Below are 24875 nucleotides of genomic sequence, written 5' to 3' on the forward strand. Positions count from 1 at the left end.
TTCACTAAAATATTAAAAAATCCATCATTTACATGAGCTTTAGAATATGACCACTATAAGAAAGAAAGAAAGAAAGAAAGAGAGAGAGAGAGAGAGAGAGAGAGAGAGAGAAAGCAAGGAAGGAAGGAAGATAGGAAGGAAGGTGAGAAGGAAGGACAGACAGACAAAAGAAGAGGTAGCCAAGAGAGTTGGTGCACATGCCTTTAATCCCAGTGCTTGAGAGGTAGGTGGACCTCTAGGAGTTCCAGGACAGCCAGGGCTGTGCAGAGAGACCCTGTCTCGAAAACAAACCCAAACCCAAAACAAACAAAAAGGAATATACTATGGTAAGTCATAGTATATTCACTTAATAGAATATTATATAAATGTCAAGTGTCTTAGAGCTAAATAATCATACTGATAAATCTCAAAAGTATCCGAATTCAGGAAAAGCTGAAGACCATTGTATGTAGGTTAGCATTAAGGCAAAAACTGAAATTGCGCCAAGTGTGAAAACATATATAAGGATGTAAAACACATTTATTGAGTAGCTTTATTGTTTGATAAAGAGAAAAAGGGATGAAATCAAGGAAGAGATTACACAGGGGTTTTCAATATTATCTGCTTAAAAGATTGAATCAAATAGAGCAAAGTCTGACTATTTCATGAAACTGGCTGAAGTGTTCCAGGCTGTCCTCCACACCTGGATTCTGAAATAAACAAGACAAAAACTGCCCAAGGAGTTCATAGCACAAGAGGCTAATTAAACAGATACCCCAAAATCACACCCAGGACCAGCACATAGCATACAGGAGGCACATAGCCAGGAATGGGGAGGGCATCACCAAGGATATTTGAAGCTGGTGTTGAAATAAATGCAGATAGACGTCAGGATCCAGCTCTTTCTCCTCCACATGCCCCTGATGGGATTGGGAAGATCTGTGGCTGTGACCTGTAACCACACAGGACTGAGGCCACCGGTAGACAGATATGGTTTGGATATAACCTCCAGTCTGAGAAAGTTTTCTCTTTTATATACAGAGGGTAAGAATATCTTTAGAAATCATGGTATCAGCTGAGTATGATGGGCCAATCCTATAATCCCAGAGTCTGGGAGGGTAAGACAGAAAGATCCTAAGCTCAAAAGTAGCCTGGGCTGCATAGTGAGACAGTGTCTCAAAAATATGAGGGTGGGGGGGGGGGATGAGAATGTAACAGCATACTCTTTAATGGTAACTATCATTCTCTGGGCAGTTTTTGTATGCAGGGCACTGAGTAAAGTCTTTGTTTTATCACCTTTAATTCTCACAGTGACCCTCTGAGGCAGATACTGTTTTGTCCCTTCCGGGATGAGGAAACCCAGGCTTACAGAATGTGTGTACAAAGTCCTCAAGGGTTAGTTAGTACATGGGGACATGAGACCGAAGTTGTCAGCTCCCAGTGCATGTGTTTAACCACCGCCTCTCACAAGCACAGACAGCCAATTAAGGCAACAAGGGTTTAATTGCTTTCAATTGGAAGGATAAATGAGAATGTGATACAAGCGCAGTCCATGGAAACCAAGCTATCATTACCTCCATGAACACCTATCACATGGTCACAGCTCCATAAATGCTTGTGAAATGAGATGGCATTTACCTCTAGGAAATGGGAACCAGTGACACATTTCCCTGGTGCAAAGCAGTGGAAACTCCCAGGAGGCTAATGGGACACGCCGGCGGAGCAGCTCCCCAAGCTTCCCCCCCCCCTACCCCCGCACATGGCTTCTCCAGATGAGTTCAGAATCCCTCAGCCAGGCTCTGGTTCCTGGGGAGCCCCTATTTCAGAGCAAGCCTCCTGTGATGGGCTGGGCCAGGACACACGGGAATTCCCATCTCTGAACCAGTGACAAAATCCATTCTAATCAGGTCAGGAGTGGGTACCAGGAAGTGACCGTCGTGGCTGGGGTGGGGTTGTCACAGAGGAGGCTTGCTCTGAAATTCGTCTCTGGATCAGAGTCCAGCGCCCTCCCAAACAGCCCGCAGAACAGACTCAAAATGAGAACAAAAAGGAACGGACATGAATCTCCTTTCAAGTAGAAAGGGACAAGAAGACTCCAGCTTTCTCCTGGGAAAAGCCGCCATCATCTCTGGGGCCCCAGGGTCGTTTTATGCAAGTATTCCTTCAGCAAATGTCACCCAACCCTTGCTGGGTGCTGGAGAGGTCTTGCCCACCTAGGAGGAGTGTCCTTAAACTCAGAAACTAAGAGCGAGCGCCTCTCTCCACTAGGCACCCAGTGCTGCACGGTGCGACCGGATGAGCCAAAAACAAACCAAGTTTCCTCCTCTCTCTCCCCGAAGCTAAGGCCAGAGAAGGAAACTGAGGCCAGGCTAGCAAGCGGTAGCGATTTACATACAAGAGGTACTTCTGAGGAAAGCGGGAGGACACGGGGAGAAGGAACTGAGGAAGAGAGAGCAGGGGAGGGGAGAGAAGGCCTGGGAAAAGGAGGAAGGGAGCAGCATCCTGACTGGATTCTCCTTGGGGCCCCGACCACAATGCTCTAGCCGCGTTTTTAATTAGTCACACGATTTTTCCATTGCCTTAAACAAGAGCTGCTCTCTGATCAATGTTCGAAACAGCTGGCCGATTTTAAACATGGCAAACACGATGATCCCGGCTATGACGGCCTGAGCCACTAAAAGCAGAATATAAAGACCCCAGTAGAGGCGATGATCGGGACCTTCACCCCTGGCCACCAGCTGGACCCACGCGCGGGACTGCGAGCTGTTAGGCAGCTGGGACGGGGCCGGGACTTCCAGAGCGTTCTGGGCTGGAGGGTTGAGAGGCAGGCCTCGAGGGTGCGGGCACCACGGGTCACCCTGCAGCAGGTCCCAGAATGACAGGCCCGCGCGTGCCTCCGGGCCACGGCACAGCGGGGGCTCGTCTTGGCCCAGGAGGTCCTGATGATGCCGCAGCCACTGGAGGAAGGGCCACAGGCCACAGTCGCAGAGCCAGGGGTTGTGGCCCAGCAGGACGCGAGTCAGCCGGGGCAGGGTCGCGAACACGTCTCCAGGGAGCGTCTCCAGCTGGTTGTGCTCCAGCTGCACCGTCTCCAGGCTGCTGAGGTTGAGGAAGAGCGCGCGGGGCAGGGCCCGCAGCCGGTTGTGGCGCAGCGACACTTGGCGCAGGCGGCCGAGGCCCCGCAGCGCATCCTCCGGGAGCTCGGCCAGGGCGTTGGCGTGCAGCGCGAGCACGCGCAGCTCCGGCAGGCCCTGGAACGCGCCGCGCGGGAGCGCGCTCAGGCGCGGGTTCCCGGTCACGGCCAGCGTCTGCAGGCCGCTCAGGTTGCGGAAGCAGGCGGCCGGCAGCGTGCGCAGGCGGGTGCCGTTCAGCCACAGCTCCCGCAGGCCGGCCATCTCCCCGAACAGCACCTCCGGGAGCTCCTCCAGAGGGTTCTCGAACAGGGTCAGCCGAGTCACGCTGCTCGCACGCAGGAAGAGCGCGGGCGGCAGGGACTCCAGGCGGTTTCTGGACAGAGTCAAGGCGCTCAGGTTTCCGAGGCTGTCGAAGGCACCGGGTGCGACGGAGCGGAGGTGATTCCGGTCCAGCCGCAGCTCAATCAGAGCGCCGAGGTTGCCCAGAAGCCCCGAATCCACAGCTGCGAGCTGGTTTGAGTAGAGGAGCAGCTGCTCAAGCTTAACCTGCGCCGCCAGCAAGCCCACGGGCAGGTGGGTCAGGTTGTTTCCCGATAAATCCAACACCTTCAGTCTCGCCAGGCTCGTGAAAAGGTTGGCAGGAAGAAAAGTGAGCTGATTTTGGTTCAAACGGAGCTCCTGCAGGTTAAGCAGTTTCTGAAACAGGTTTTGGTCAAGGTCCCTTAGTGCATTGTGGTCCAGGAACAGCTGTTCCAAGAGCACCAGCTTATCCAGGAGCGGGCTTGGAAGCTGAGAGATTTTGTTGCGCGTCAACCTGAGGGTTTTCAGTTTTATCAGGTCATTGAAGGTGCCGGGGTCGATGGCGGAAACGTGGCTATCTGAGAGCATCAGGCGCTGCAGGACTGTCATACCACTGAAGCTGTGGTTCCGCAACACGCCCTGGTCCATTCGGAAGAGCAGGATGTGTGTGAGGTTCGTGGGCAGAGCCAGCGCGGCGATGCGAGCCACGCTGCCGCCCGAGCACTGCGCCGCATCGCGGACCACACACTTGCAGGTTTTAGGGCAGGGGAAGGGCTGGGCGAGCGTGAATGTGAACACCGCGCACATCAGGGCGCTCCTCAGCATGTCTGAAAGAAAGGCAAGGACACGAGGCTCAGAGCAGGTCTTGGAGTCCAGCCCCGGCTGGACTCTTTGGCCAGCATTTTCAACTGTCTTGGAATGTTGCCCAGATACAACCAAGTCCCTCTCCATTCTTACAAGGGCCGATTAAAACATCAATTACTTTTCTAGTCAGTTTATGTGGGTGCTGGTTTCTAGCTCAGGCTTGCTGAGTACGCATTCTTAACTCACTGAGCCATCTATCTCCGCAGTTCTCATTTAAGAGCATTGAAATCTGGGCACCTTCAAGCTACAGAGAGAATACCTTAGAATCTTTAGGGAGAATGAATTAAAATCCTCACGGTCATGTTCAGTCATCACAAAGTAGCATCCCCGGGGGAAACTGGCTGTGCTGTTGACTACTGACTTAAGCAGGGCTGTCTCTACCCAACAGCCCGGAAGGGAAGAGCAAGGCCCACACGATTCATTTTCTTAGAATCATATTGCTAAAGAACCAACACCCAACAACACAATACATCCTCCTTTAACTGCCAAGCTCGGCAGAGCCGGGCACTTGGCACTGTTAACAGTAGGCATGAAGAGGGCAGTAGGCTGAGCCCTTCAACCCACGTCAAGTTAAGTAATTTAAGGTCACATAGAATTTGAAGGTAGTCTTTCTGACTCACACATTGAAATAATCTGTCTGCTTCTAAGCCAAGCTGCTTAATAAAAACTACTCTGGACATTGAATTATCTGGAACACACAGCAACACTAGTTTACTCCGACTCCCAAGTAAAAATTTGTACTGTTTCCCGAACCTCATCTCCTTTTGACCCCACACAGACTGGGCCCTCTCATTACAGACACTAGTTTAAGAATATTGGGCCTTACCTGAAGTGGTTCTGCACCCTGGACTGACTGAAATGCTTACAACTGTGCCGGTGACTCGGCAATCCACAGAGGAAGAGGGAGTATTCTTGCATCCTGAGGATAAAGACTATCTCAAGAGGGTATATTCTGGGCGTTCATGACAAGAGCTTTCAGGCTGTGAGAGGCCATGCTAAAGAGTCCTATTGTCAAAGCTGAATGGTAGAAGGCCCGAGTTTTTCCATAAATGGCAAGCTGAAACTAATAAAGAAGTTTAGGAATGTATGGATCATTGTAGCAATCACACCAATAAATGGGTCATTAGACATATACATACATACATACATACATACATACATACATACATACATACATTTGCATGCTACATTGCACCGATTCTCATCCCCTTTTAAAGAAAAAAATCATTTACTTGGTGTACATGAGTATTTGGGTGCATATGTGCCACAACTTCACTTGTGGGTGTCAGAAATCTTAGGCAGTCAGTTCTGGACTTCCACTATGGGGGTGCCAAGGACTGAACTCATGATATGCCATCAGGCTTGGAGGCACATTTACCTGATGAGCCATCTCCTGTGCCTGGCATTTTATTTTTTAAATAAGGCTAAAAACTTCTCAAATGCTCCCTTCTTTAATGGCTAGTCTAGCCATTATCAAACATGTTCATTACTGGCGCTGTTCCAGAGCGCGTGATCAGTGTAATACTGTGAGACTGCCTGCCACAGTGGGTGTTCTGACAGTGCCGCAAACCGTGTGAAAACCCCTCCACAGCTCTTACTCATGCTTGCCATTCTTTTGATCGGACATATTGTTTCCATGAATGCCCATCCCTCACCTGGCACGGCCTGGGTACGCCCCAGGAGAGCCAAACAGCATCAACCCACAAAATTACTGTCTCAAATGGTTTTGAATTTGGCATTTCTGTTTAATGATGAACTTATCTTTCTTACAATGAAGGGCCACCTGTGCTTCAGCGTTTGAGAAAGTTGGGTTTCTCTTTTCATGTGTCTAGTTTTTTCCCCTCCTTTTAGACAGTCTTGCTATGTAGCCCAGGCTAGCTAGCTTCAAATTTATGATCTTCTGGCCTTAGTGTCCTGAATTTTGGGATCAGAGAATGTGCCACGATGTCCAGTTGTGTTCATTTGTGTATATGCAACTTTAGCATAGACATTCTTTATATGTTCTATTAACCCACTGTCAAGTCATAGGTGTTAAGTAAATCCTTCCAAGGCAGGAGACCCCAACCAATTCCTTTAAATACTCTAGGGTTCTTTTCCTTAGCATTCAGATCTTTGGGGATAAACAGGTTCCTTGGCATGTACCTAAGAGGTAGGATTACTTTAAATGTTCTTAAATCACTAATTTCCATTTTTAACAAAACTCAAGATGGTTCTTCAACTGCTATAAGAACTAAGATCCAGGGTTTAGGGAGACTGCTCAGTCAGTGAAATGCTTGCTTTGCAAGCATGAAGACTCATTTAATCCCAGGAACTCACAAAAGAAGCCAGGCATGGTAGACAGAGATCCCTGGAGCATGCTGGCTAGCCGCATATTGGTAAGCTTCAGGCACCCAATACCTCAAGACACCCACTACACATACATTTACTTGATATTATAGAAGGGAGCAGTTTGGAGCACTTCTTACAGTATTTTAACAAGTTGGGAAAGAACCCCCTCAGTGTATGCAAACACAGACTGTTCCCCGTTTTCTCCACTGGGCAAAGCCCTCTACCATTCACTGAGGTGAGTGTAATCAAGCCCAGCAAGGGCCTTCTCAACTGGAACCATTTAGTCCGCTCTGAAGCACAGGGCCACAGCAACGCCCACTAGGGTCGAGTTCCTCTAGTTCTCCCCAAGAGAAGCAATTCTAGAGCCCCAAACTACCATCCTACAGAGTCTAGTCAGCCCTTTGCCCAACCAGCCCATCACACTAACCAGCCCATCACACTAACCAGCCCATCACACTAACCAGCCACGCTGCCTTCCTCTCCAGCACCCACTCCGGCAAGCAGAGTCTGCTTCTCTGGAACCTCTATCTAGTTCTCCTATCCTTCTTTCCTCAAGGGCTCCTTTGGGTGCCCGAGGCACACTGCACTGACACTGGCTGTTGAGTGATCCCAGTGGATAGATCAGGTCTCAAGCATTATTTCAGCATTTCCTCCACCCGCCCCCACCCATTCCACATTCACCACCGAGTGCTGCAGCATGACTGCTGGGACTTCCTTCCCCAAGGCGGCTACAGGCCCAAGGGTCATTTGTAAACACTGTACTGTTATTCCAAGTCAGGGAGACAAGAAGGGGAAAAAAAAGAAACTAAGTAATAGTCCTGAGAGAGCTGCATTTACATAACTAAAAAACAAGTGTGCAAAGACCCAGGGAAAATCTGAATCATTAAAATTTTTATTTTGAATAGCTTCAATCAAAAAGATTTCATAAGGTTATTTACAATGCTGAATGTACAATTATGAATATCTACCTTTTTGACAACAGGGTACCATTCTTGAGCAGCAATACAATTTTAAAAATATAAAGATGTGGTATAATTTCTGATATATAAAGTTACTTAAAAAATCCACGGTCTTAGGGAATTCACAAATCATAACAGGAAGTAACTTTTATTAATTTCTTGTGCACATAATTACCAAATTGTAATACATTAAAAATACGTGTAAATGCCCAGACTGTACAAAAGTTAATCCCCTATCTTGTTAAATAAAAGTTCCCAGTAACCTCCCACCATATATATACAAAACCCTTTTCTTCGACACATCAAAACTGCATGCATGAAATGAGATGTCCTCTAAAGCCTGAAGTTGCCCCTCACTGCATATGAGCTGCTGCTGCTTCTGGAACAGGTTTTAAATGTGTGTATTATGTATGTCGTGTGTGTGTGTGTGTGTGTGTGTGCGCGCGCGCGCGTGCGCGCGTGCACTCACGCGTGTAGGTGCAATCTGGAGGGTTTGGGGCGTCAGGCTCCGACACTTGGAAAGTGTGGGTGTGTGGTTGGTTTCGTGGCTCTCACCCAAGCACTATTTGCAGTACTGCTTTACAGCAGTTGGTGCCAGAAGACAGAAAACAGTTACCACTACTTATTTGTATTTGAGGGAGAAAAATGACTTTAAACAACCCTGAGGGAGACCCACATTAAAAAATCTTATTTATTTAAAAAGTTAAAAAGTTACATATCATTATTTAACAATTACTTTCCCGGACATTTCTGTCCTTTAAGTATGTGCATAAATAAAATTTAAATCAGCAATATTATCAATCTTAATACATCAAAATAATATATGTACAGATTTTGAAATCTAGGTCTGTATATACTCAAATAATTTAATGTAAAATTCAGAACCCACATCTCTATATAACAGTGACCTACAGAAGACTGTCTACCTACGGCACTAAGCAGGACCCATGTCTGGACTCACAGACATTCCTCATACAACATCCTCACAGGAATAACCTACCCTGTCTATGTTCAGATCTAACTTCCTACAAATGCTTTCTCTCACCTACATAAAAACCTTGTTCCTTTGCAAACATTATGGACAGATGAGATATAAACCCTTATCAACTCTAAATATTAAAAGGGATATGTCAAAAATAGCCTTTTATGATCATTCTCTTGAGGATGTTAAATACCATTAATATTGGGTTTCTAAACTGCAGTTAGCAATTAATTATATGCTTCAGTACTTAAACCAAAGAGTAAGACTTAACGATCCAGAAAAAGAATAACATGAGCATCATTTGAAATGAACATGGACAGTATAAAACATTGGAGAATAAGTAACTATAGAAAATAGTGCTAATTCACAGCTCAAGAGGTCTAAGATGCATAGCTTCATAGAATCATTCATGGGACAATTGTTCTTATCATCTAACATATAATAATATCATACATTTTGTTGGAAAATTTTGATTATGTATTTTGTAAGAATCACCAGTGGCAATAGCAGTAACAGTGATCCTGAGAATAATTTACATTTTTTTCCTACAATTATCAAACATCATTCAGGTCTCTGCAACATAAAAAAAAAAAAAAAAAAAAAAAAAAAAGGAAAAAAAAAAAAAAAAAAAAACAATGGTTCCACAAATCTGGGTAACATCTGGTAAACTGGTAAGTATGTACTGGGACAGTAATGATCAACTAGGAATGGAAAGCACACACATGTGGTGAGTTAAGAAAGAACACAGAATAACATCACACTGTTTCACTAATTTAGGGCCCATCTTTACAGCAATGCCAGCTTCCCAAGCTTATCATAACTGTGGGCACTGCCAAACTGCCAAGTCCTACCTAGGAAGGCATTGTGGATATTCCTTGAGAAATGAACATTAATCAGACAAAACACAAATGTGAAAAATGCTTTCTACATTTCTTTTGGCTCAATAAATGTGTATACTTTATTTTCTCAAGCTCACTTGTAACAAAACAGGTATGTGCTGACCTCTGGTGCCACCTAATGGCATAAAACAAGCTCTATTCATGTTCACACTGCTTTGTAAAAGTCAAACTCAATATTCATTATTCTTTTAATTCTCATTATCCAAAGGAGAGACATATGCCACGGCTAAGCTCTAACTCAAAAACAAAACAGTATTATCCAATTCCTTTAAGTTAAAAAACAAACGTAGAAAAAGCATGTAGAATGAGAAAAATCCTGAAAGAAAAACAAACAACAGGTATGAAGAGCTACAAGGTCACCTCCAAGGAAATGACCGTTGCTCTCTGCGTGCATGGATTCTGAGACAGGACTTTACTATCCTTGGACTAAGAACAATCCTCCTGCCTCAGCCTCCTGTGCAGAAGTACAGGCGTGCACCACCATGCCTGGCTCAGAAATAAACTTTTCTAGTTAAAAAGTTCTTCGTTGAACGAGGCAAACTGAACTGCTGCCGTCAGACACAGTAGGAGACCCACAAAGGTTACGAAGGCCATCGAGACAGCAGTGAAGCACCTTGCTGGCTAGAAAGTGACACCCAGGCAGTCTACACAGAGAATACAAAACCAGAAATGGAAATTACCTGAGTTGCTCTATCAACAATAACACAAACTGACTCCTATCCCCAGGTCAAAGGAAACTGGTGTATGTTTAACACAGAACTCTTTGGGAGAAACATTGGAATCAAAATAGATTTTCAACCTATTTTCACCAAAGGCTAATCACAATTAACGATCATATTATTTTTAACAATCCCAATATTAGGGCCTACATATAGAAGAAACTTTCTAATAAGGGGGTTTGTGAAAATTAATTGAAAGGCAAACTAGTGTCAAAAGCTGAAATTTAAAAATCCCAACACAGTTCTCTCATACCCAATATAAAGTGTACATCACATTGCGTTACTGCATGAAGATCCAGCCAGACTGATAGTTAATAACTGTGAGGCAAATGCCATTTTACTGCTTTTGTTTTTAATCAACTACTGTATGATAAGAGGGCTATCAACTGAGACAGTGCCATTCTGACACTCTCCTGAATACTGTCACCAGCACAGCAGAGACGGCCTCTGCTATGTGATGGTGCTGATCTGACATGATCCATTCTCCTTTACTACAGTTTTGGCTTCCGTCGTTGTCTGAGGCTTAGGTGGCCATTCAGGATCAACCGAGAGCTCCTGCGCCAGGTACATGTATTTTGCCTTTGGAGTCTTCCTTCTACAGCTTAGGGCCCAGGACAAGCAGCATTTCCCCCATCGATCCACTGACTCCTAGGGAAGGAAAAACATCCAGAGTAAGGGCTTATTTGTTACAGCATGCACCAAGCATAGAACAAGATAAAATAACTTCTGAATGCAACAAAGAACGAGGAAAAAATTTCATGCAAAAAAGGTCAGCTTTCAATTTAGGAACAGATTATTTTAAAGCTGATTTTTCCAAGCTCCTTTGTTTTGTGCACATGTCCTCTTGTGCACTTCCTATATTATTTAAGTAGCCTTCTCTAGCGGAAAAACACCTGGTATGAGTAACTTTAAAGACTCAGAAGATAGTTTTCTTATGTAATTTGGAAATCCTCATATCCTATCTCAAATTATTTTCTTAAATATATTATTGATACCCATCATCACTTTTAAAAGAAAGGAATCACTGAAAGCTATCACTGTGGCTGCTAATACCGCTTTCAAAACACAAAGCACGAAGTAAACACCATCGAGTGAAAACCAGAATCTCACTATCACGTTTAAAATTGCATCTCTGGGGGCTGGAGAGGTGCTCAGGGGTTAAGAGCACCGGCTGCTCTTCCAGAGAACCTGAGTTCAATTTCCAGCACCCACATGATGGCTCACAACCATCTGTAATGAGATCTTGAGCCCTCTTCTGGTGTGCAGGCATAGATACATGATAAATAATTCAATCTTTAAAACAAACAAAAACTGCATTTCTGGCCAGGCATGGTGGCATAAACCTGCAATCCCAGCGTGGGTGCTGCAGTGGTTTGTTTTTGTCAAACTGACACAGGCCGGAGTCATAGGGAAAGAGGAAGCTCAACTGAGAAAACGCCTCCATCAGAGTGGCCTGTAGGCAAGTCTGTGGGCATTTGCTTAAATAATAATTGGTGTGAGAGGGATCAGACCACTGGGTGTTGTCCAAGAAAGCAAGCTGAATAAGCCCCAGGGAAAAGGCAGTAAGCAATGTTCCTCCATGGCCTCTGCTTCAGGTCCTGCTTTGGCTTCCCCTGATAAGACTATAACGTGTAAGCCAAATAAGCCCTTTCCTCCTCAAGTCACAGCGGTCATAGTATTTTATCACAGCAAGAAAAACCTAGCTCACACAGCTACACAGTAAGACTGTTTTAAAAACAAGTACCACCATAGCCTCACTGACAGAAAACTGCTTTCACCTAAGTCTCCCTTGGTGCTCCACAAAGGGAGGAAATACGCAGAAAGGTACACCAGCAAGTGCTGGGCTCAAGAGATGGCTCAGGCATTAAGAGAAGCAACTGCTCTTTTAGAGGACCCAAGTTCAATTCCCAGCACACACATGGCAGCTCACAACCATCTGTAATTTCAGTTCCGAGAGTTCTTATGCCCTCTTCTGTCCTCCACAGACACTGCACATACATGGTGCAGACATACATGCAGGTAAAACACCAATACACAAAATAAAAATAAACTGAGACCATTGTGATCAATCATGATGTTACTGATGAAGGTGACCTTAGATAAATAATCCTTGGAGAACAGGAAGGCAAAGTTCTTGAAGAAAAATAAACAGAATAGTTTCAAGTGAAGTTTGAATTAATCTAAATGACTCTTGTTTCACCTCTGAAAACAGACCATAAATTATTTAGTTATTGCTCCTCCCAAGGAAAATTTAAATCCTAAATCACTCTTCTGCCTAACAACGAGCCAATTCACATTGGGCTCTAACCTCAATGGAAGCCATCTTACAAAATGCAAATACAAATATCAACATCCAAAGTACCTACAGCCAAGAGAGGCAATGTGTTATAATACATTCTTGAAACATGCTTCTTAATTGGCCAGACGTGTGTAGTCCCTGCAATCCTAGCACTGGGGAGGCCAAGGCAGGAGATGATTTGGGGGCTCACCACCAAGCTGAGCTAAACAGCAGGTTTGGGGCTAGTTTAAGCTACAAAGTGATACCTCTATCTCAACAGATCGATCCATCAATCAATTAAGGCAAGTAGCAGCCAATGGGAAGGACCAAAAGTACTTTAAAACAAAAGCTCTAAAAACTGATTCCTGGTGCTTCTCTCACCATAGTAAGACAACAACCATCAGTAACCCTGACTCTCTTCTTCAGTAAGTAGATATAACATTGATCTGCATCGCTCCCAAGGATTTAAAGGCAAAACTGTAGTCACAGATAAGTTATATTACATTCTAGGGAAAACTAAGATTGGAAGATTATTCATCCAGTAACCTCTATTCCCATCATAATGAAAGTTATTAGCATGGTGGCACTTGCCTTTCATACGAGTACACAGGAGGGCAGGGGCAGGAGGATCTTCAGAGGTTTGAGGTTGGCCTGGTCTACAACGTGAGTTCAAGGTCAGCCAGTATTATACAGTGAGATCTTGCATCCAAAAAAAAGGGGGGGGGGCCCAAGGTGGGGGTTACAGGTATGATATTACGTTATTCTCTTTTTTAAAGAGTCCATGACAAATTACTGTGTATGAGGATCCAATAGTCACCATGTACAGGATCCCTTGGGTGACCAAGAGCAGCTGGCTGGCGGGTCCCTTCCCAAACATTCATCTGAGATGACACTCCACGACTACATCTGACGCTTCCCCAGGGCTTGTGCTCTTCAACCCAATTGTGGCAAAGATCACTGTTCCTAAATATGAAAGCTGTCACTTTCACTTATCATAGCATTGCTGAAGCATCAAAGAGAAACACATCATGCTTGTCTGCACCGAGTAACAGAATTGCAGACACACACATTCCCCTCTAAATTCACTGTTCTACCCCCGTGGAAACAAAGGCAAGCAATATAATTGAAGCTAATCACAAATGGCATCATAACTGCAGATTCCTTTAACATTTTGGGATATATTATATATACATATATATTCAATCTGTTTAAAACAATGTATATTATTCATTGTACATTTAAGTCACAAGGAACACCTGAGATTTCCCCTATTCCACCATAATTAGAAACATGTTTGTTCCTGTACCCTTATCTCCCCCAAATGTCACAAACAAAACAAACAAACAAAAATACACTACACACAAAGTTCGTGAGACTGCACATAAATGTCCCACACATCCTGAAACGACACAACTCACTGGAGAGAAAACTGGAGGCTACAGTCATGACAGAGTGAGAAGTCAGGAGAGGAGGGTGATGGCAAGGGAGACAGCCAGTCAACGTGGAACACAAGGGGATGAGTCATGGGGCTTAGAGTGAGCACCTGGATCTCTCCAACAGAGGTTCAGTCCCTGCGGCAGAACACTGGATCCTTGGATTTAGTTAATTTGGGATGGTTAACATGGCCAAAAAGAGAATCTCCAAGACAACAAGAGCAAGAGTACCACAGGTCAGCAGGGAAACCACACAGAACATTTATAAAGACATGAAGCCACAACCTTGCTTCTGAGACGTTCCAAGGTGCTCATTCTAACGCCCAGCCCTTTATGGCTGGCAGTCATTTAGGCACTGTGGTATTCATAAATCTCCTTCCACATCAATCCTCAATATAAAACAAATACAATCCAAACTAGCAATCTAAGTAAGTTCAAATGGTATTTTCAAATAGTTTTGTTTTGTTTTTTAAAGTTGCATAACGGCTACAGTTCACAGATTTTCACTAAAGATAAAACGTATCAGTATATAACCTCAACAGGGTCACGGTGCACAACAGCATAATTCTAGTTCTCTTGTGACTTTCAAATTCAACCACCTCAGTTTAGCGTGGAGCCTACAGCTCTGAACATTCTCATCGTGCCCCTGAATATGGTAAGGAAAGAAAGGGGTGCTCTTTCTCTGACACCAACACAAAACTGGAGAGCTGCAGTCTGGGCTTTCATGGGCTTCTTCGCAAAAGTGAGCAGCACCAGTTAGGCAGTACAGAGTAGGACTGTGGCAGATCCCAGCACCACACACCAGGCAGCCTGGATGAACCTAGTGCTGCCAGCCATCTGCTTCCTTCTCACCCAGCAGCTTTCTACTTCAGCAAGGGCGATACCTTGAGCTGCACAATTCTTTTTTGGAAGAGGTGGTTGTCTATGTACCACAGGACATTTATTTACTAGCCCCAGTGGCCTCTACCCACCCTACATGTCAACAATTTCTCTCCCTTATTTCTGATCATCAAAATTGTCTATGGATGGCCATTGCCAAGTGGTCCCTGATGGGGGTGGGGAGTTAGACAGAGTTGCCCCTGATGGAGGAGAAACTAAGCATCACTTACACACAGAAGCATCACTAGAGGAAACTTAATCTTTATGCATTGATATAAGGACTGTCCTTTTCTAAAAGTAAAACTCCAAAAAATGTTTTCTTAAAACCACAGAATTAAGGCCAAAATTCTTATCTACCCAATGATATCCAAAATGGGTCAATTTGCAAGAATGCTGAGCTTACGTGCTAATGGACTGTCACTGTATCCCAGGGACATTTTTAGAGACAGAACTTCACATGAAATAAAAACTTTTAAAAATTAAGAATCAATATTTAGAAATTTTAAAGAAAAACAGACAGTAGTAAAGAACAAATATATAGCTGGGGATTTCTTTGAACTGGGCAGGGTGGCAATTAATCCCAGCATTCAGGAGGCAGAGGTAAACAGATCTCTGAGTTTGAGGCCAGCCTGGTCTACAAAGAGAGATCCAGGACAGCCAAGGCTACACAGAGAAACCTTGTCTCCAAAACCAAAACCAAAACCAAAAGGTATTTTATAGGGGACTTAAAAGATTCATTTGACTAAATAAAAATAAGCAAATAAGCTCCTCTTTAGAACATGCCTGCACTTCCTATTTAGACAAGGTTAGAGCTCTCTTTGGAGAAGGTAACAATGTGCATATTTCCCTAGGCCTGTGCCTTTCCAATACTAATATTTCACATGAGAAGGGTGATCTGACCTTCTGAAATAATGTAATGATAGTGAAGTCACCAAAAGAAAACATAGCTATGGCATTATCCCCAAGGAGACTCAGCTGAAAGAAGACCTGAGCCCCACTGTTCTCCCTGCTCTTGCCACTACTAGTGACAAACAGGCATGCCACTGCTTTGAGGAAGAAGAAATGGAGTTGACTCCAGACCCATGCTGTCACTGGATCCATTGTTAGTCCACCATAAGCACAGAGCAGGAAGGGGCACTACCCATCCTACACAGCAAGCACAGCATCAAACCTGGGTCCCAGGCCTGCTTAGTCACCAACACAAAACTGGGAGGTCACCATTTAGATCAAAGGTGATGACAGTGAGTTAATGGTCTAAGTCAGAAATGTCAGCCAATCCCTGAACACACATTAGCAAGGCCCATCACCCACACTACAAAGAACAATGGGTAATGGGTTCTCATGTATTACAATCTATCTTTGCACTCTCTACAATCTTCTACTGCGGCCTCTTGTGTGCTGCAGCTCCTGGCAAGGTGAGATGTTGAATGCTCAAGTTCTCATAGGGCTGTCTGAATCAAAGGCAGGTACATCTCTGTGAGTTCAAAGCCAGCTAGCCTGGTCTACAAAGTGATTCCAGGACAGCCAGGGCTACCCAGAGAAACCCTTCAGGGAGGTGGAGGGAGAAAGAATTAACTCTCTCTCATCTTTGAAAATAAGACAGACAGACCGAGACATTTGCTCATGCACATACACACATACTGAGGATTGGAATGGAAAAGACTTAGGAAATTCCCAAAGTCCTAAAAAGCCTGTATTAAGTGCTTGCCATGAGTTTTCTTGGATTCCTTACCAAAAAAGAAAAAGAAATGCCAGGCACAGAGAGGCGGCTGAAGCTGCAGACACAGATAACAGAACAAAGTACAAAGAGGGAAGCCAATAGGGACGTGAGGAATCAAGAGTAACTGCTCAATCCCAACCTGTGGCGGCTGTGTGGTGGTGACACGACACTCTCCTTGTCTGTCTCGACTGAACACAACTTTCCAAAGGACCGTGTCAAGGAAGAAGCTCTGAGAGACAGTCCAGTGAGGTAAGAATTAAAAATGCCAGGTCATTCCTTCCAACATGCACATTTCATAACATTCACACAATGCTGCATCATTAATATAAACAATGTGAAATGCTTTTCATATGGCAAACCTCAGTAAATACTACAAAAGGATAAATAACAACTCTAATAACAAATACAAGTCATAAAATTCTTGATAAAACAAGACTACAAATCAGGTTCTGATCCCCAGTGCTTCCTTAAATTAACAATGCTGATGAGTCATAGCCTTTTTCTTAAAGTTATTTTCACTTAATATCTAATCTTCTGTCTACACCTCTCTACAAACATTTCATCAGCATCCAATACAAATAATTCTCTAGATAACAGTAAAAAAGTAACATCTGGAAGAAATGAACCTACACAGTAGGAGAGTGCTTACGATACAGTCTTACTGTGCTTTCTAGAACTCTTGAATAGAAAATACACGTTCTATGGAACAACTTAAAATGATCAACTACAAATATCCATGCTCCCATCACATCTCAATTTGAATCCAAGCTCTTTTTGGGATAGCTGAATTTCAGCATAATTTCCCAACCTAGAATTATCACTGAAATAAATACATACTTTCAAAAGCCTCTACTATACAAGCCCCTAAACATCACAACGTTACCGCCGTCTTTGTTTCTTATGCTAGTATAAAGAGAGGCTTGAGAACTTGTTAGTTCCTTTTAGAGACACTGACCCGAAGGCAATCTTAATAGGAGAGGCTATTTTCTTCTTTAGTGGTAGACTCTGCTTTCCAATAGAAAACAGGCGGTCCTGAGAGCTGCTGGACACCTACTTCTCTTTCTACTCACCACTCATTTTTGCTACCTCACTACCTAATGCCGCCTATGTTCATGAATACAACTCCATCAAATCTCTTGATAGAACCACAGAAAGGTCTGATCGGAAAGCTAAAAGAATTTGCCTAAAATGAAATGAGAGAGTGGGCTTCTATAATAAATAATATTACCTGTTCTCTCCACCATTATCATCACCAGCACCTTTAAATCACCCAAGAATCCCAAAGCTGAGTGCTTACCTCGACCATGATAGACACGAAGGCATTGATAAGAACAATGATAAGCATATGTATACGCCACTGGTAGGGTACACACACAATCTAGAAGATAAAAAATTTTAGTTACTCTTGATATTATAGCATTACATCATGGTTTTATGAAGTTAGGTATGGTAGCACATGCCTGTAATCCCAGTACTTGGGAGGTAGATAAAAGAAGATCATGAGTTCAGGCAACCCTCAGGTACCTACTGGGTTCAAAGCCAGTAGAGACCTTTCTAAAAAAAATAAATAAATAAACAAAAAATCTGAGTTTACTGACATCCTATTACATATATATATACACACACACACACACACACACACACACACACACACACACACTTTATCCATTTAACTTTCAATAATGCCACAAAGAATGTATCTTTTCACACAATAAGTCTATCTCATAATTTAAAGTGACTGAACTCAGCACTAAATCTTCTATGTTCTCATCTACAGTATTACACATATCTAACATGTCTGTATTTTTAAAATAAAAATCTGTCAAAAATGAGGCAGAGGTTAGATCAATGAATGGCTCAGTGGTTAGGAGCATGTGCTTCCAAAGGCTCTAACTCTGGGTCCTAGCATCCAGATCTGCCAGCTAACAACTGTTAACTCCAGCTCCAGGAGATTCAATGCAGCACATCAGCGCAGTTTCAGTACATCAGGCATGCTAGGTGACAGCGTGTACAGAGGTGAGCAGAATATGTGTTTCAAATGCTTAACTAAATCTCTCAATGAGACACATGAACTCACTCAGACACTGCTCTTCAAAATTCAATAATGCAGTTTTTATGAAGACTCAAGATAAAACTTGCTGTGGTTTTGGGTAAGGTCTGTCACTCTTCCAAATTCCTGTGGAGATGTGGTTCCCAATATACGTGTTATGAGGGATGAGTTTACTGGGATTCCTGGCTCTTACTATACTTCTTACTCTGACCTCCTCTACGCGTGCCCTGAAAGATTTTCCACCTTTTGGCCCTGAAAGGAGATGGAAGTCCTCACAAAAAGCTGAACTGATGATGCTGGCCCAGTGCAGACCTCCAGGACTTTAAGCCAAAAAGACCAAAACAAAAGCCCCTCTTCTCTTCATAAACTATCTTTCTTCAACTATTTTGTTATGGCAACAGAAAACACTGAGGGTCCAGAGCGACAGCTCAGTGGATCAGAGTACTGGCTATTTCCACCGTGGGTCTGGGTTCAGTCCCCAGCACTGGAATAGAATGGTGGCTCACAGATGCCTATAACACCAGTTCCAAAGGTCAGTGATATCCCTTCCTGGCTTACTTGGGTGCCAGACAAGCTGCAGTACATACACATATGTGTAGACACTCACAAATACACATACAACAAATCTTTTTAAAAATGAAAGCATGGGTTGGGGATTTAGCTCAGTGGTAGAGCGCTCACCTAGCAAGCGCAAGGCCCTGGGTTCGATCCTCAGCTCAAAAACAAAAAAAAAAAAAACAAAAAAAAACAAAAAATGAAAACATGAGGCTAAGCTAGGTGGTGGCAGTGGCCATGCATGCCTTTAATTCCAATACTTAGAGGAGGCAGGGGCAAGCAGAAGATCTACAGAGTCACCAAGTTCTAGGATAACCAGAGCTGTTACACAAAGAAATCATCTGAAAAAAACAAAAAACCAACCACCACAACAAAAACATGGGGCTGAAGAAATGGCTAAGAAGCTAAAAGCGTGTGCTGTTCTTCCAAGGTCCCAAAGTCAGTTCCCAGCATCCTACTATCAAGTGACTCACAAACTCAACTCCGGTTTCCAGAGAATCCGAGGCCTCTGGCCCAAGGAAAACCTGCACTCAAGTACACATATCCACATGTAAATACACATACAAATATTATAAAAACAATAGCAACAACAGAAAAGACAAAACTACACTCCCAGGAATTCCACTTTTGTGCACTAGCCTATAATACACATTTGTTTGTGTTATAATAACTTAGAACATCAAGATACTGGAAATAACCTAAATGAAATTAGCTTAAAAAAAAAAAATAGGGAAAAGTCTGTACTATGGATTTCTCTTGGCTCTTCTTTTTTAAAGACAAGGTCACTTTGTTGCCCAGAGTAGCCTCAAACTCCTAAGCTCAAGCAATCCTCCTGCCTTGGTATCCCAAATCAGTGTAACTAGATAATGGTGTTTGTTCCCTTAATATAACAGTCTTGCAATACATCTAACAAAAATGTCCAACCATCTCATGGAGAAAACTACACTACTGAAAGGATCTTCACTGTTAACTCTGTGAGAACGTTTTCAAAAAGGATCTGATTAAGGAAGCAGGAATTCTAATCATGGGTGCCACCATCCCATGGGCTTGGGAGCCCAGACTGTCAAACAGGAAAAGAGGCTCACCTTCTATTCTCGGGAGCTGTGAGGAGGACAGGGCACAGACTGCAGAGAGCACCAGGTGCCCTGTCCCTCCAGCAACACAGACGGGTGGAGCTGAGAGCTAGAGGATCTGATCTCCCTCTCAGTTCCGGGCGGCTCTTTTCTTTGTGCAGTTTCCTGGTGGGTTTGCTTCTGTCTGTTTACTGCTGTTAGGTTTGGGGACTGTTGTGCATGTTTCTTCATCCAGTCTGCTACAAGGCTGCTGTGGTTGTTGTTTTTAAGCTATACCTTTCATCTGCATCTCCACTGCTTTACTCCTTATTTTATGCTTTCCCTTTTCATTCTTAATCCCACCTCTTCTCACCTATCAGTTATAACCTTCCACAGCCTTCACAATTCCTACTATCTGTGGGCCCTAAAGTATCTCAACTTCCCTCTCCTGGATTCTTTTTACAAAGCTGAACTCATCCTTTCCTCATCCACCCAACCTTCCTCCCAATCCTAACTCACTAACAAAATCCCAGGATACTCCATATTGTCAGTGGTAGTTCATTCTCCAACAGACTGGTTACCACATCCGTAAAGATAATGTCCAGCAGCTGTGGTTACTATTCTCAGGGAATAAACAGAGCCCACCACCAGGAACTCCTTTCTAAACTGACCCTCAACTCTACCATATCCAAGTATCACGATTAGCACTCCAATTGAAAGAATGTATCTTATTAAAAAAGAAAACTTGAAAAAGAAAGAAGAAAAAGAAAGAAAGAAAAAAAAAGAAAAAGGGGTTGGGGATTTAGCTCAGTGGTAGAGCACTTGCCTAGTAAGCGCAAGGCCCTGGGTTTGGTCCTCAGCTCCAAAAAAAAAAAAGAAAGAAAGAAAGGAAAAAAAGAAAGAGAGAAAAATTTCTAGTAATGAAATAATTCCAGATATGTGAACTCCAAAGAAATTGGAAAAAACAACTCTTCCAAAAATTACTAATCCTACAGTAACGGCATCTAGTAAGAATGAATAATATGAACCCCCTGGCAGAGAATGCAAAAGTATGCTTGAAGAAATCAAAGAAGATAAGCAACTGAATGAAACAGAGAAAGCAATGCAAGGCTCTAAAGAGAGATGGGACTCCTAAAGGAAACTCATCTGCAATGCTGGAAATGGAAATAAGTCCAATAAAAAGCTCCCTGCAGAGTTTCACCCATTAAATGGATCGAGGAAGGACAGGAGAGAAAGTGGAGGAACTAAAACAAACCAACACAGACGAAGATACTTAATAAAGTTACCAACGAGAATTTTAAAAAGTGTGACACTCCGTAAAGACCAAATGTACGGGTTGTAAGCATGGGAGAAAAATCTCATTCGAAAGGCAGAGAAAACGTTAACAGGAAGGATTTCTTCACGTTAGGGAAAGATGCCAACCAAGTTCTAGGAGGCATTTAGGAGCAAACAGACACGACCAATGAAGAGGCCCCCGGTGAGAGCACATTTAAAATAGTAAATTGAAAGCAGCGGGGACCCACAAGTCATATATAGGCAGGCTTGTCGGGAGGAGGACGGGTCATTGGACTGAAAGCTTAAGAGCCAGAAGGCTGGTGTCTTTCAAGTCCTGAGAGGACTGCCAACCCAGAATACCATACCCAGCAAAGCTGTCGTAACTCAAAGGAAAGGAAACAACAACTCCATGATAACAGACAAAGCTGTGATCACTAAACCAGCTCTACACAGAAGATACTTTAAGGGATTTTTCATACTAAAGAGAAACTGATCCATCCATAATGCTACAGTACAAAACAAACTACATAATGGTGTGGAATATTTAAGATGTGTTGCATTCATATATGCTGTGAAATATTTGTTTAATGATACAAAGATGTGATATTTTCTTATTATTTTGCATTTGTTTAACTCTGTGAAGCTGTGTTACTTTGCCTGCCTAAAATAACTGATTGGTCTAATAGAGCTGAACAGCCAATAGCAAGGCTGGAGAGAGAAACAGGTGGCCTGCCAGGTAGAAAGAATAAATTGAAGGAGAAATGTAGGTTCGAGAGGAGGAGTGGGAGAAGGACGTCAGGGGCCAGCCAGCCAGCGTAAAAATGAGAGAGAGAGAGAGAGAGAGAGAGAGAGAGAGAGAGAGCGAGCTATCTACAGAATAAAGAAAGGTAAAAAGCACAGAGGCAAAATGCAGTTAAGGAGAAACAGGATAATTTAAGTTAGAAAAGCTGGCTAGAAACAAGAAAGCTAACGCCGAGCATTCATAAGAAAGAATAAGTCTCTATTTGGGAGCTGGGCAGCAAGTAATGCATAAAAACAAAACAAAAGAAAACAAAAGAACTGTATAACTGTGAGAGTGGGAAAGGAAAAAAAGCACTGCCCAAAATCAAGAAAATGACAAGAATCCATACACAACCTACACCATGGGAAGTGAATATTAATGACAAGAATCCATACACAACCTACACCGTGGGAAGTGAATATTAATGACAAGAATCCATACACAACCTACACCATGGTAAGTGAGTATTAATGACAAGAATCCATACACAACCTACACCGTGGTAAGTGAGTATTAATGACAAGAATCCATACACAACCTACACCATGGTTAGTATTAATGACAAGAATCCATACACAACCTACACCATGGTTAGTATTAATGACAAGAATCCATACACAACCTACACCGTGGTGAGTATTAATGACAAGAATTCATACACAACCTACACCATGGTTAGTATTAATGACAAGAATCCATACACAACCTACACCATGGGAAGTGAATTATTAATGGCCCCAATTCCTAAACTGAAGACCCAGTCTAGAAGACTGGCTCAAAAGCAAGAACCATTAATTCGCTGCCTCCAGGAAACGTACCTCATCACGAGACAGACATACCCCTTAGGGTGAAAGGGTGGGTAAAAGGTATTGCAAGCAAATGGACCTGACAAACAAGCAGGTGGTTTCCCATCTGACAAGAGACAGGAAGTCAAAACAAGTGCTGAGAGACAGGCATCTTACACATCAAGAAGACTTTAAAATAATGTCTGTGTCCCAAAGACAGCACTTCCAGAAACAAATATCATCACAAGTGAGGCCACAGAGCAGCCCTAAAGTGAGAGCAGTGGGTAACTTCGAACACCTGACTCTCAATTGGCAGATCTTCTTGACAAGAAAATAAAGAGGATAATTAGATGATACCATAGATAAATGGCCTTCAAAAGACACCCACAGAACATTCTATCTGAACATTGCAAATCCATTATTTTCAGCAGTCCTTGGGACTTTCTATAAAATAGATCAACATTAAGAAAACTCATAAAGAAGTGTAGGAGACAGGAAGTTAAGCACTAGAGGGAAAGGACTGTTAAACATGCAAGGCTGTCTCTTCAAAGAAGTATTTCCAAAGGCTGCAAGTGGATGTGGCTAGGAGCCTTGTGACCTCTGCACTACCGGTATGGACAGGCCACACCTGGCTCCCCCAGACTCTTACATTTATCTCTATAGTACTACGTAGTGCTGTCCTCTCCCAAACCTCTATCATGAGCTGTTTACTACCTTGAGCCAGCTTTTCCCAGTTAATCTATAGAACCTAGCTTTACGGAAAATGCCACTTGTACTTTATAAAAGAGTTTTGGTGTAATCATGTCTTAAGTTTTATTGTACACATGGGATTGAGTTAATTATCACAAGGGAACTTTCCTCAAATTATGCTGTGCTTAAATATGCCTGAAACAAACTGCCTGGTGTCAGATTCTCAAAGTTTGAAGCAATACTGGCTACTGAGTAGTCCTGAACCAGACTTCCTTTTTGCCTACACAGAGTGGCACTCTGCTGGCTCTGGTGTTGGCAGAGATCCCCACAAGGAAGACAAGACTCCACTTGGTCAAAGTAACCTTGAGCAAAAACAACACTGCTGGAGGTGTAACCATAATTGATTTCAAGTTCTGCTGAAGGGCCACAGTAACAAAAGCAGCATGGTCCTGGCAAACACCACCCCACCTCAGACACGGACATCTATAGATAGAACGGGGATCCGGTCAGAGTCTACACAACTACAGCAACTCATTTTCAACACAGATGCCAATAGCATATGTTGGAGAAAAGAGCATTTTCAACAAAATATGATGAAAAAACTGAAGACCAAAATGCAGTCTGAAACCAGTTCCTTATCTCAACTCCAAATGGATAAAGAGCCTCAGAATAAGAGCTGAAACTCTGAAACTGCTTCAAGAAAAAGGTAGAGAGTACACATTAAGATATTGGCACAGGGAAGCAATTTGTGAATAGGACTCTGACTGCTCAGGCAGGAAATAAGATCAATAGCAAATAGGATTGCATGAAATTAAAAAGCTCTGTACAGCAAAACCACCACCAACAAAACCCTGTTAATCCACTGAAGAGGCAGCCTAGAGAATGGGTTAAAAAAAAATCTTTGCCAGGTATACATACATACAACAGAGGATTAGTATACTGAATATACAAAGAATTCAAGAAACTAAACAGTAAGAAAACAGCACTCCCCCAAACAAACAAAAAAGGGGGGTACTGAGCAGTGCTTTCTCCAAAAAAAAAAAAAAAAAAAAAAAAAAAAAAGGCAAATAAACATTTAAAAGTATTCAATACCAGTAGCCACTGAGAAAACAAACCACAACTGCTTTGAGATTCCATTTCACCTAGCCAGAATGGCTAGCATCAAGAAAACAAATGTTACCAAATGCTGGTGAAAATGTGAACAAAGAGCCCT

General features: G+C 43.2%; 2 protein-coding genes across 4 annotated transcripts in view; both read right to left on the bottom strand.

Annotated features, from left to right (window-relative positions):
• Positions 1-469: 469 nt before the first annotated feature.
• Positions 470-4250, bottom strand: Gp5 (glycoprotein V platelet). The gene has a single exon (XM_036204036.1). The coding sequence runs from the start codon at positions 4236-4238 to the stop codon at positions 2535-2537; it is 1704 nt and encodes a 567-aa protein (XP_036059929.1). The 5' UTR covers positions 4239-4250; the 3' UTR covers positions 470-2534.
• Positions 4251-9179: 4929 nt separating this feature from the next.
• The window catches only part of Atp13a3 (ATPase 13A3), an 80644-nt gene continuing 64948 nt past the window's right edge, over positions 9180-24875 (bottom strand). For 2 of the 3 annotated variants that reach the window (XM_036203489.1, XM_036203488.1), the window contains 3 exons: positions 17772-17852; positions 16614-16703; positions 9180-10812 (listed from right to left, as the gene is read on the bottom strand). In XM_036203489.1, the coding sequence (XP_036059382.1) occupies positions 10615-10812; positions 16614-16703; positions 17772-17852 (369 nt within the window). In that variant the 3' untranslated portion in view covers positions 9180-10614. The remainder of the gene's footprint in view (positions 10813-16613; positions 16704-17771; positions 17853-24875) is intronic. The other variant, XM_036203490.1, reaches the window with a different exon arrangement.

This window comes from Onychomys torridus, chromosome 12, assembly GCF_903995425.1.
Source record: "Onychomys torridus chromosome 12, mOncTor1.1, whole genome shotgun sequence".
NCBI classification, from domain to species: Eukaryota; Metazoa; Chordata; class Mammalia; order Rodentia; family Cricetidae; genus Onychomys; species Onychomys torridus.

Bases quoted from the DNA above. Each gene is read 5' to 3' on its own strand.
- Gp5 (XM_036204036.1), bottom strand. From the start codon at position 4,238: ATGCTGAGGAGCGCCCTGATGTGCGCGGTGTTCACATTCACGCTCGCC.